Genomic DNA, 13,287 nt, shown 5'->3' on the forward strand with positions numbered 1-13,287 from the left:
CCAGTTGATGTGCTTTGGATACCTCCCCTCCCCCGGCCACCCTAAAAAGACCTACCAGTGAGATAGGATTCAAACCAGCAAAGTGGAATCCCTGTGATGTCTAGTGATGAGAAGGCAGACAGGAGGATTTGATGATTGACAGTGTCCAAAGCTGCAGACAGATCCAGCAGAATAAGAACTGTTGATTTATTGATTACTGTAGCACAGTGTTAGCTGAATGGCCACTCCTGAAACCGGACTGGTTAGCATCCAGTTTGTTGTTCTGTGAAAGAAACAATTATAGCTGGTTGAAAACAAATCATTTGAGGGTTTTTGCTATGAATGGAAGGAGAGAGACAGGTCTGTAACTGTCTATAAGAGAAGTGTTTAATGTAGGTTTTTTGAGGAGTTACCCGAGCCTGCTTTAATGCACTTTATCAGAGAAAAGTCAGAAAATAAATCTTAAAGTAAAAATGTTTTTGAGACTGAACCTCAAATAACTGCTTGAAATAAATAAATTAACAAATAACATGGAAACTAAATGGTTTCAACGTAAAGTCTTTATTTTAGCATTCGAAGACTTAATAGCCAAGTTTGATTTTTTTCTGACTGAATTTACAGTGCAGCAAACACAGATGAAAAAAGGTACAAGAGAGTAGGACTGAATCCGGTTTATTCACTTAGATGTGAAGTTGTCCTTTTGACTGTTCCCAGACTTTAATATGCTACAATATTAGCAACACAAGAATCCATGATCTGTAGTTGTGCTGGATTGAACATCTAAATAGACAGACGTGGTCCAACAGTGGGCTCATCATAAGGGTCTAAACAAAACAGTCCAGGAATGGGACGTCCACAACTTTATACAACAAATCTTGAAGTTATTTTGTCTTGTAGAATGTGCCGAATTCCTGTTATTTATTCCTTAGTAAACAATTAATTGTAACATGATTTAAAACAGAGAAACAAAACTCATAATAAACTACACTTGAAGGGTCCATCCCTTTCTATGGTGAAACACTTTAGCCCTATAAATGTCAAATACTATCATCATCAAATATAGTACATGTGGCATTCATTGATACATCTTTATTTGTTAATAGAATAATAGTTAAAAATCAAGAATGAATGCTGGTCTCCCTGATAGGGTAACGAGAAAATAGGCAGCGTTAGTTCATTCTGAGTCATAACGAGTCAGTCACTCTCTGCCAGATTATCTTGCAGTTCATTTCAACTTAAATGAACAAAACAAACCAAAAGAAATCACATTCCACAGTCACTGTAAGCAAACAACAAAACATTTTTATACAAAGCCAACAACGTTTGACCAGTCAGATCCATGTATGAGTGAGGCTTTATAAATTATGCATTATTCATGAATGATAACCAGAGATCAGATGAATAAGGTATGCAGTTGTATGATCAAATAAAATATTGAAAGGACACTTTCCAAGAGCTGAGGCATAGGTTTTGTCAAATTTGGCATTAAACGACAATGGGGAAAGAATGAAGCAGACCCACACATGCAACCAAGTCTGTAACCACAATAGACACTGAAATGTTTGATCGATAACCACTCTTCAGTGGTTCATTCTTAAATTATTACTGCTTCTATGTGGTAACGTCCTTGGATACAGCCACCATGTGAACATACTGGCTAAAAATACGGGTAGAAAGTGGTAGCATTACACTAGCAATTTTCTAGAGAAGTTAGTTGGTCTCCTACTCACTGAGGCATTCAGAATAAAGATGATTTCTGGCTTTTTATGAGAGCAATGCAAACCGAATGAATGCACATTTTGATTGTTTAGTTATAGCAGATGAGATGTTCAAACCTTTTCATTTTGGTATTGATCCCTGACCAGAATCCCACTATGATGGGAATTTCAACAGTGGTATAGTATTTAAGTAACTTGTATTCTTGCTTCTACACCTTCTAAAAATTCAAGAGATAATCTTTTTTTCTTTTAAAATAGTACACTAAAATGTCTAGAGTCACTCTGGCTCCATAAGCAAGCAGGGTTAACATATATTTGCACACTTGTACATTATACATACGTACATAAATATACACTTACATCTGTGCATATGTATGTACAAAGACACAATTAAAATGGAAATACATATAATTATATATGTGTACACATACACAAAGTTACAGCATACATGTTAAGTGCTAGATTTCCAAGTATAGCTACTGCAAACCCAGTTTGGCATGCTGGGTTGCGATGGCTACAATAATACTGGTAGGCAGGATAACACAGTTTATGACCAACACATAGTTTACACATTTCCCCTTGAGGATTAAGGGAGCATGGGTTTGATACTTCATGTTTTGTTTGTTTGGAGTCCGTTTAGATTTCAGCAGCTTATGTACAGAGACAATGCTCACAGTCCAGTGCGAGTCCAGAGAGAGCAGAGTTTGTGCCAGTTATACGCTGTCAGTCTGACAGAATGTGCACAAAGGACATTGGGAAGACCCCTTTCCTGTCAGGCTGACCCTCTATGTGCCCAATCTGTAAAAAGGCAAATTGATGAATGTGACCATCTGTCCAAACAATCTGCATTAACAAAACTGCACGCCACGGCACAGATTCACTTACCCACCACTCCTGGTCTTCCTCTCCTGTAACAATTATAACCTCCCCCTCCACAAAAGTCAACTCATCGTCATTATCCGCTTGGCAATCATAGATGGTTTTCACACGCCTTACTTTGTTCTTTCCCTGCACAGAGATGATCTCCAGTTATTAGAGTTACACATGTTGATCTTTTCCAGTATGCATTACTGTTTCAAATTTTGGGGTCAGTAGGATTTTTTTATGTTTCTGAAATAGGTCACATATGCTCACCAAGGCTGCATTCATTAAATTAAAAGTACAGTAAAAACATGACAATGTGAAACATTATTCCACATATAACATGTAACTGTTTTCTATTTTGATTATAATATATATAAAAGGTTTCAGTGTCACACGAACCTTCAGAAATCATTCTAATATGCTGATTTTCAAGAAAGGTTTACTATTAACAATGTTGAAAACAGTTGTGCTGCTTAATATTTTTGTGGAAACGTGACACTTTTTTTTCAGAATTCTATAGTGTATAGAAAGAACAAAAGAACATAAATTACTTGAAATAGAAATCTCATGTAACATTATAAAAGTCTTTACTGACATTTCTTATCAAATTAATGTGTTCTTGCTGAATAAAAGTATTAATTTCTTTAAAAAAAAAGACTGGTCTTAAACTTTTGAACTTTTGACCTATAAAAAAAAAAGAAATATTAATTGATATATAAACTAATGCCTTCTTATTTATTTTTACTTTTTTAAGTTAAAAGTGCACTTTTTAAGCTCAATATTATGAATTAAAAAAAGTTATATTAGGTTAAAAATTATAAAACAACAGACACAAATCATGAAATGAGTACAAAACAGAAGGCTGCTAAACTTAAACTTTCTGGGTCCACAGTACTTTTTAAAAATTAATGAAAATGTCTTTTCACTCACCACTGTGTTTATTTTCCGTGGCATGGGGACAGGCATCTCCACGGTCCCTGCAGGTGCACCATTAGTGTCCTCACTGGCCTGTCTCGGAGAGAGCTCCTCCTGCTGACTGGACGACTGCTCCTCTGTCCGCTGGGGCTTTGGACTCGTTTCCTCCTGCGTTGTTTGCCTCTGTGTGGTCTCAGCTGCTGAAGACACGGTAGGCTTGGATGGGAGGTCGGAGAGCTGTGGCTTAGGAGGAAGATCCTTAAGCTGGGGTTTCGGGGGCAGGTCAGAAAGCTGAGGTTTGGGAGGTAAATCAGACAATTGTGGTTTTGGGGGAAGATCAGATAGCTGCGGTTTAGGGGGAAGGTCTGAGATATGCGGTTTCTGGGGCACTTCCACCGGCTGGGAGCGTTCTGCAGGTTGTGGGATTTTAGGTGGCGGCTCAGTGGGTCTAGTTATCGTATCTGAAGCTCTGGTGGGAGGCGTGTCCTGGGCCTGTGAGGGTTTCTGCAGGACGTCAGGACCGGACTTGTCCATTGAGGAGAGGTGGATAGTGTCAATCTTTCGTAGTGCCACTGAAAGAGTAAGACATCATGTGTAGGTCAACATAAAGGTAAAAATCTGAAATATAAATAAATAACCCGTAGCTAATGTCATGTGAAATGTACCTTTTTGAGGTAGTTTGGGAAGAACACGTGGGCCAAATGCTGCTTTTGTGTTCATAGAAGCAGTGCTGAAATCAAAAAGGTATGTGATTAATATCTTTTATTCTTAAAATGATTAATGCTAAATCTTAATGGTCTTCGTATGCAGACATGATTGATGGGCAAAACAGGACTATTACATTTTATAAATCACAAACTCTAAGTTTATACAAGGGTAAAGATTGAAAAGAGTCAGATAACATGAAACAGCAGGTATTTTCTATATCACCTTTGCTGCTGCTGAATTCCCTCAAACTTATTGGCCGGGGATGTCCGATTTGCAGAAGGAGGTGTGGAGTCACTTCCTATGAGGTTCAAAAGAGGGAAGAGGTTTAAAGCGGGCTTGAAGTTCCTGTATTTCATTCAGAGCTTTGGCCATGTCTTATACTCTTCCTTTTATGTGCATGTGATCTTCATCGATGTTACCAAGACTTTTTTTATGAAGTAAAAATATTTGTAATATGCCAAGGCAACTGTAAGGAAGTCATTTGCAGGTTGATTTTCTCTGAAAAACTATAAAAGCCATAATTTTGTGGCACAGTCAAATGGGGGCGAACTATCACCTTTCACAAATCCAGTAGATTTTTGTGAGTTTGTAGACTTTTTAAAAAGCATAAATGTATTATTGGATATGTTAAACGCACTATTATCTAACGCTAAAGTAACCTCGCAAAATGCAGTTGCGCATATTAAATAAGCCAAGTGTGATAAAGTACCTAAACACATCCAAAGTCATTAAAAAAAATAATAATTAAAATGATGATAGTAGCCTGTTCCATCTCAAAAGTCTTGACATTACTGACCAAATTCAAACATTTAAATGATAAAACTATTTGATAATTTTGACATTATTTCCTAAATTGATATTCAATCTAATTGTAATTATTTACAGATTTTAATCACCATTTTTATTGTAGTTTTCCTTAATTCTAGCGTGTGGAGATAATAGCACATGAATTACAAACTTAAACCAATTTAAAAGCTAATTTAATCGCAGAAATGCAACACAATATGAACAAAATGCATTGTTGTTCTTAAATCGCAAAGCTCGGAATCACAAAGCGACAAAAAAAGCAGGCATAAGCTGATTAATATGAATATTAAATGAGATTAACTCTCATTGTGGGGTGGGGAAAGAAAAATTACTGAAGATAATGTAATGTTGAGCACTAATTGTATTAATATCCTTGGGTGTTTGACATGCCACGCTTCCACTCTGAAAGCTCTCAGTCTTTGATCATCAACACATACTCAAGTCCTAAATCAATTACTCAGCGCATCACTATATTGTAATGGCTATTTGAGGTCAGGCTCAGAATTCATACCCACCCGTTTCACACCAACACCACCACCACTATCAGCACCAAAACGACAAAACTGCAAGAATTTAGTTCTTTTCTGTCAGCGGAAGTTGTGATGCAATGTTGTTTCTTCAGACACAAACTGAGGTGTTTCCACCTGGACGCACCTTTGCTCTGCGGGCCCTGAAGTACGGGACTGGGGGGGTCAGAGTGGGTGCGCTTGTGTCCAGGAGGTGGAGGAGGCGCTCTCTTCTTAGACAGAGTGGAGCTGCCTCCTGCACTTGATTGCGATCCCAGTGGCAGGGAGGTGGGCGGTCCGGTGGACGGAGCTGAAAGAGTGACGAGATGACGTGATTGGTCGAGAACCAAGTGTGGCCCGAGCGCACCAAAACACAAGGGGGAAAGGCAGCACTCCAACCAAGGAGGAGTATAAAATCACCTCCGGAAGCACAACCAAAATAACCAGAATAGTCAATTTTTAGCTAATGTTCATGTTTGGGTAAGCTAGTCCCAGAATGCAGGCGGCGGGCTGATATCCAATTAGTTTGAAACCAAAGACAAAGGTTGCTCACTGAAGTTTGGTTTGCAAGCAGACAGTAGTTGTGAGGTTGAGAGGAGGTTTCACAATCACTCATGATTAGTTTCCATTGATTGTAGATTATACCTCCCCCGCAATTAGAGTTAATGCAAAGCCATTAGTTACATGCAAACATAACCATGCTTTACCTTTACAGGCACCTGGCCTACTCTTTTTTTTTTTTTCAGTTTCATCTTTATTTTAGTTTAAAGGCGTGCGTACCTTTTGAAGTGGTCTTGCTGGCTATTGTGGGCCCCTCTGATACTGGAGATGCAGGTGTATCGGTGGAGGTGCTGTAGACGGAACTAGCAAAGGCTCCATAGGACAGTCGCTGTTTGTCTCTGTGTCCTAAATACCCTGACAAAGACGGCTTCTCCTGAGGGGACACGCTGGAGGAATGACAGAAGCTTTGAGGTCGGGGAGAACGCTCTTTCTTCACTGGACTGGGCTGGGGATGGAAAAATATTTATTTGAGACTAGTGACTGGTTGCACTGGGTGGCGCTGTAGATATACAGTGTGCTTTCAGGCAAATCGAAATGTAGGAATATTTTTAATTTATTTTTAGGATGCACTTTTATGAAGCATTCAAAAATGATTTAGATTTTAGAATTTGAAGCCCTTCGAGAAAATTCTAACAAGATGTGAACTTTCCAGCAAATAGCAATCAATCTAACAGAGAATTCCTCACAATGCTCATGCTTATAATAGAGGGGGGCATAAAGAGGGATCTCTTAACTCACAGAGCGAAGTGGAACTCTTGTATAAGGAGATATGGGACAAAACAAAAGGTCGGCTGACAAACCTTGTCATCTAGATCATCGTCACTCTCGTCGATCTCCTCCAGCCGCAGATTCCACTCGTACTCCACATGAACGTGAGGATTAAACCTCCCGGCTGCTGCCTCTGCCAGCTGCGCACCCAATCACAAACTATTAACTTAATACAAAAAACCTCCTCTCTGATGTTAATGCCAGAAAAGGCCATGTTTTGAGTAATTACACGACTGTATATTGAAATTTCAGGTGGTTGTATGGCAAAAAATCTTCTGCAGTTAACACAACGATTAACACTCACTAGCTCTTCACACTGTGCATTTTTCAGTCGTCTGGCAATGTCCAAAGCCGTGTCCCCATTTTGATTTACTGAAATAAAACAAAGTGCATTGGAAGAGCCTTGCTGCTACTACTATGGCAATTCAATTAAGAATAAATAATAACTGTTCTAAGATTTTCAACAGTTACATTTTAGGGGCTGGGAAAAATTACATATATTTAAATTGCGTAAGAAGCAAAAATCTAAGCCTCCAGGTTAGGTGTGGTGACACCTGTATATTATTTAGTGCTAAGAATCTGAGGAATGAAACATGTCGGAGGATGAGCCTCCAAGAATTAAGATCGACATGCGGTTCCCACATATCTGTATTAACAACTGATGTTTTCAGACCTCAGAATATCCAATAATCTCTTACAAATTATTTTATGACAAATTAAGTATAAATTTGGGGTCAGTAAGATTAATAATGCATTAGCAAATGTTGAAATTAACATTAACTAAGATTAATCGTAGATGCTGTAGAAGTATTGTTCATGCTAAGTTCATGTTAACTAGATAACTAATGAAGTTTACTTAAAAAGTCTTACCTTTAAAAAAAAATTATATATATAGTCAAACAAATACTTTTATTCAGCAAGGATGCATTCAATTTATCTTTGCCATTACAGGAATACATTTCATTAAACTAGAAAACTATAATTTTAATTTGTAGTTACATTTTCAGACTACTGTTTAATGCATGATCATTTATTAACATATATTCACAACAATTGCCAATTTAAAGTTGAAATAATCTTCAACAAATTAATCATCACACAAGGTCAAAATATTGTACTTAGCTCTGCCTTTATTTATTTTAAAATAACCGCAGATGATGTCTCTGTTGAAACATCTTTGGGCAGATGCCTAAGATAACGCACTTACCCAGGTCAATAGATGGTTTTCCCCTGAGCAGCAGTTTGAGACACTCTGGCTTCTCGTATGTGCAGCAGTAATGGAGAGCAGTGTTTCCACTATCTGTCTGTCTGTCTGGAGCTCCGCTGTACACACACAGATCCATATTCACCACCTTGCAGCTTAATTTTCTCAGTGGACAAATGTGCACAACAGAATATTCTGTCTGATACCTGTTTTGGACAAGAAAGTCCACCAGGTGCAGTGAGGTCTGGTCTGATGTCCGCACGGCAAAATGCAGCGCTGTCTCTCCCGGGTCCTGTAGACAGTAATTCAGTCAGAATCAGGACACCATTACTGAGAATTATTTGCATTGAGTTAAATATGCTATATAGTTCTGCCTTAACATTATTACTCCTCCGCTATTATTACAGACTGTTTGATTCGGGTAGAGGCGGGATATCATTGTGCTATATAACTTGAAACTTAAAGTCAGCATTGTGTCTGTACCTATGTCCATGTCTTGTTTTTTAGTATTTCTGCCTCACAATCTAACGTTAAGTGCAACCGTGCATAGACCTCTTAAGACTAAAGATGTTTTTTATGTCTGAATTTGCTGATTTATTGTCTCTGCTGTGTTTTAAGCTTAGAGGATACAGTACTTATTTTGGGAGATTTTAATATACATAATGATCAAACTAATTCCTTGTTAGCCAAAGATTTTTTTTGGTGGTATTGGAATGTTTTTAATCTTATTCAGTTTATAAATGCCTCCACTAATTGCCAAGGACACACACTTGACCTAGTGATTGAAAATGAGTTGTTCCTGTCCTAGCCTTCTCCTGTCGATATTGGTCTTTCTGACCATTTTGCAGTATTTTTTAACCTGGATTTATCAGTTCAGCATGTACATAGAGTATGCCTCGCACTGTTAAATTTCATAGGTGGAAATCAATTTTTTACTGCCAAAATTGTTAATGTTTGTTACTAGATTTCTGTCCTTTCCTCTCCTAATAGTTCTTATGCAGAGTTTTATGGGTGCCCTGTTTTCAAATTTTGTGCAACCTGATTATTCTTTACTTGTTAGTTGTTTCAGGTTTCAAAGCAACCACTTGTGTACTTGATCCCCTACTGGTTTGTTTAAGTCTTGTTTTGACCATTTGTGCCCAGCAGTGCTTAACATAATTCATGAATTGAGTACTGCGTGTTGTCCCAGCTTCATTAGAAATTGCTGCCGTTATCCTCTAGAAGTGCATCTTAGATTTAGATAATTGTAGCTTTACAGTTGTATAATCATCTTTCTGTTAACAATCTTTTTGAGCAACTTCAATCTGGGTTTTGAAAATTTCATAGCACTGAAACAGCCCTGGTTAAAGTGACTAATAACTTTTGGCCTCTGATGCTGGATCTCCTACTATTCTTATTCTCTTAGATATTAGTGTCATACTGTTTTACTGAAACGCCTTGAAACAGTTTTTGGTATTTTGGGCACCATCTTAAACTGGCTTACATCTTATTTGACCAGACACAGAGAGTTTGTTGTTTTAGGGAATACAGGTCTGATATTTGGTCAGTTTCTACAGGCATCCCTCAGGGATCAATTTTAGGGCCCTTTATTTTTAGTCTTTATTTACTGTAATCTTGATTGTAATGCACAATAAAAAATAAAATAAAAACAACTTCTTATTGGGGTTTTTAAGCATACTTTTTTTAGCAGCTAGAAATTTAACTAGGCCCAAATCTAGAGATCATACAGTATTACTCCCATTTTCACTAAACTGGCTAACAGTTAAGTATAGAGTCCATTTCTCATACACACATACAATGCTCTCCAAGGTCTGACCCCGGATTATTTATCTCAGCTATTAACACCTTATATTACAAAACAAAGTTTTATGATTCTCAGCAGGGTTTGCTGGTTGTTATGTTTCATGGGTCACAGAGCTTTTTTTAAATCTGCTCCCAGGTTGTGGAACCTACTTCCAGTTGAAATTTGGGAAGCACAGTCTCTTGGCATTTTCAAAACACATTTAAAAACAGATCTTTTTTTAATTTCTAAATGAATCCTCCTGTGCTCTTTTGTTTGATTTTGTATTTTGTTTTAGATTGACATGCATTTTTATTGTAAAGTGCTTTGAGAAGCTCTTTTAAAGGTGGTATAGAAATTTTAGATTTCATATCCTCTATAACGAATATGAAGCATCTTACAAAAATATTGAATAACCTGTGTTTGTCACATTTGCAAAAAGCCACTCTAGTCATCTGTCCTGAAGTCAGTTCAATTACACTCTAGGGAATAAATGACTACATTTCTCTAAATAAGCAGCATATAAATCAGTAACTTCATGACAAACTATTAATCAGAGATCAATACTTGTCCTGCTTCTGGAAATGGATCCATTAGCTCCACTCCATCTGCATAGAGCTGAATAAGAGCCATCAGGTCTCGAGTTCTCACAGCCTCGTACAAGTCGCCCTGTCTGGCTGTGGCTGTAGTGGCTGTCCTCCGAGCAAACCTGTGCTCCACGTACTTCGCATTTATGTACTCCTTCCTCTCAGTCCTAAAAAAATTCGCTTTTAAAACTTTATTCAAACCACATACTGTTTTACATCAATTAGTGCATTAACTACAAAACAAAGGGTCATCCTAGCTAAAGCCTGTAGTTCTGTATACATTTGTTAATGTATGCTAGGTAAGCTTGTACTCACATGTCACTTGATGGTGTTGGCTTTGGTGAAGGACTCGGCAGATTCCCTTCTAATATTTCATTAAAACTGCTGTTACCCACATTCTTAGCCAGCTGTGGAGAAATTGCATTGGCTATGAGTAACGAGCATATTAACAGTTCTTCAATGCAATGCATCCTTGTTGAATCATTACTCAAACAATGAAACAAAAAAACGTACTGACCCCAAACTTTTTACAATTATTGTAAATTAAAAGATTTATGTTCAGATCACCAAGAGTTCAGAAGATCCAAGTTTGTCGAGTTCCATGGATTGAATGCGTGAAATATGGACTCCCATTTCCCTGTGAATCCCTGAACACTCGATGCATGTCAGGATGCCCAGGTTAGTGGATAACCATTTAGGCTCTAGAGCAGATGAAACGGGAAAATTAGGTGTTTTATTGTATAGTTACAGAGGGATGTGTGTCCTGCCATTCACATCTAAGCCACAAGGTGGTGCAAAACTCTATTTTGATACCTTGTTGCACTGACAAAGTGGGGATCCCAATGCTACAAAACTTTCACACAGCAACTCATCTAACCTGGTGCGCCACAGTCGCAACAGACTTCATTTCCAGGCGTCCGCAGCACATCCTCGATGATGGCTTTGGTCAAGTCTTCCACATTGTCATCTCCAGCACTCTGCTCTCCACGGAACGCCATGTTCAGAGCCTCCTCCTTACTATTAGTCAGCACTGAGATCCATCTGCACAACACGTATATTTACATACACACACACACATATATATATATGCGTTAATTGCTTGTACACCACTACAGATGGACACACACATGCAATAAATTATGTGAAATACCACACATAAACCATACACATAAAGACAGGTTTACACACAAACACCCATTTATATATCAATATAAATGTGTCATGCAGATATTTCTCAAGCTAAATAATCCACAGCAAAATATACTATAGACAAGGCATGTTCAATACACTCACCGGCCACTTTATTAGTACACCTGTTCAATTACTTGGAAACACAAATTGCTTATCAACTAATCTCATGGCAGCAACTCATGCATTTAGGCATCTAGATGTGGTGAAGACGACTTGCTGAAGTTCAAACCGAGCATCAGATTGAGGAAGAAAAGGGATTTAAGTGAGATTTTGAACGTGGAATGGCTGTTGGTGCAGACAGGCTGGTCTGAGTATTTAAAAAACTGCTGATCTACTGGGATTTTCACCCACAACCATCTCTAGGGTTTACAGAGAATGGTACGGAAAAAAAAATATCCAGACTGGTTAGAGAGGATAGAAAGGCAACAGTAACTCAAATCACCACTCGTTACAACCAAGGTAAGCAGAATACCAACTCTGAACACACAACACGTCGAACCCTGAAGCAGATGGGCTACAGCAGCAGAAGACCACACCAGGTTCTGCTCCTGTCAGCTAAGAACAGGAAACGGAGGCAATTCACACAGGCTCGCAAAAATTGGATAATAGAAGATTGGAAAAAACGTTGCTTGGTCTGATAAGTCTCGATATCTACTGCGACATTCAGATGGTAGAGTCAGAATTTGGCGTAAAGAACATGAAAGCATGGATCCATCCTGCCTTGTCTCAACGGTTCAGGCTGGTGGTGGTGGTGGTGGTGGTGTAATGGCGTGGGGGATATTTTCTTGGCACACTTTGGGCACCTTAATACTAACTGAGCATCGTTTAAATGGCACGGCCTACCTGAGTACTGTTGCTGACCAGGTCCATCCCTTTATGACTACAGTGTACCCAGCTTCTGATGGCTACTTCCAGGATGTCACAAAACCCAAATCATCTCAGACTGGTTTCTTAAACATGACAGTGAGTTCACTTTACTCAAATGGCCTCCACAGTCACCAGATCTAAATCCAATGAGCAGCTTTGGGATGTGGTGGAACGGTAGATTCGCATCATGGATGTGCAGCCAACAAATCTGCTGCAAATGAACGATGATGCTATCATGCCAATATGGACCAAATAATGGAATGTTTCCAACACCTTGTTGAATCTATGCCGCAAAGAATTAATAGTAGTTCTGAAGGCAAAAGGAGGTCCAGCCCTGTACTAGGAAGGTGTACCTCATAAAGTGCCCAGTGAGTGTATACTGCATATTCACAAATATTCACAATGATTTTTCATACAATGACGTGTAGTGACATTCAGCCAAGTATGGTGACCCATACTCAGAATTTGTGCTCTGTATTTAACCCATCCAAAGCACGCGCACACACACACACACACACACTCACACACCCAGAGCAGTGGGCAGCCATTTATGCTGCGGCGCCCGAGGAGCAGTTTGGGGTTCAGTGCCTTGCTCAAGGGCACCTAAGTTGTGGTATTGCTGGCCTGAGACTCGAACCCACAACCCTAGGGTTAGGAGTCAAACTCTCTAATCACTAGGCCACAACTTCCCCCTGGATTTACTGGCTTTTACTTTACTCTTAGACTATAATGTATATGAATAAATGTCTGCATAAAAAAAATATATAGGCCAGCCGAGGATGAAATATACACAAACACACATTAATCTCATTAACAAGCAGAAACATTCATA

At 38.6% G+C, this 13,287-nt stretch overlaps 2 protein-coding genes across 6 annotated transcripts in view; one reads left to right on the forward strand and one right to left on the reverse strand.

Annotated features, from left to right (window-relative positions):
- The window catches only part of LOC113118562 (nuclear receptor-binding protein 2-like), a 465,395-nt gene that overhangs the window by 50,570 nt on the left and 401,538 nt on the right, over nt 1–13,287 (forward strand). The gene's annotated exons all lie outside the window — the stretch shown is intronic.
- Nucleotides 522–13,287, reverse strand: part of LOC113118444 (arf-GAP with SH3 domain, ANK repeat and PH domain-containing protein 1-like) — a 39,246-nt gene continuing 26,480 nt past the window's right edge. For 3 of the 5 annotated variants that reach the window (XM_026287620.1, XM_026287610.1, XM_026287650.1), the window contains 15 exons: nt 11,275–11,438; nt 10,965–11,098; nt 10,713–10,804; nt 10,378–10,564; nt 8,237–8,322; nt 8,034–8,149; nt 7,131–7,198; nt 6,859–6,966; nt 6,278–6,503; nt 5,646–5,807; nt 4,407–4,482; nt 4,142–4,206; nt 3,492–4,048; nt 2,583–2,705; nt 522–2,495 (listed from right to left, as the gene is read on the reverse strand). In XM_026287620.1, coding sequence (XP_026143405.1) covers nt 2,421–2,495; nt 2,583–2,705; nt 3,492–4,048; nt 4,142–4,206; nt 4,407–4,482; nt 5,646–5,807; nt 6,278–6,503; nt 6,859–6,966; nt 7,131–7,198; nt 8,034–8,149; nt 8,237–8,322; nt 10,378–10,564; nt 10,713–10,804; nt 10,965–11,098; nt 11,275–11,438 — 2,239 coding nt within the window. In that variant the 3' untranslated portion in view covers nt 522–2,420. The remainder of the gene's footprint in view (nt 2,496–2,582; nt 2,706–3,491; nt 4,049–4,141; nt 4,207–4,406; nt 4,483–5,645; nt 5,808–6,277; nt 6,504–6,858; nt 6,967–7,130; nt 7,199–8,033; nt 8,150–8,236; nt 8,323–10,377; nt 10,565–10,712; nt 10,805–10,964; nt 11,099–11,274; nt 11,439–13,287) is intronic. The other 2 variants (XM_026287642.1, XM_026287632.1) reach the window with 1 other exon arrangement.

Source organism: Carassius auratus, chromosome 2 (assembly GCF_003368295.1).
Source record: "Carassius auratus strain Wakin chromosome 2, ASM336829v1, whole genome shotgun sequence".
In the NCBI taxonomy this organism is placed as follows: Eukaryota; Metazoa; Chordata; class Actinopteri; order Cypriniformes; family Cyprinidae; genus Carassius; species Carassius auratus.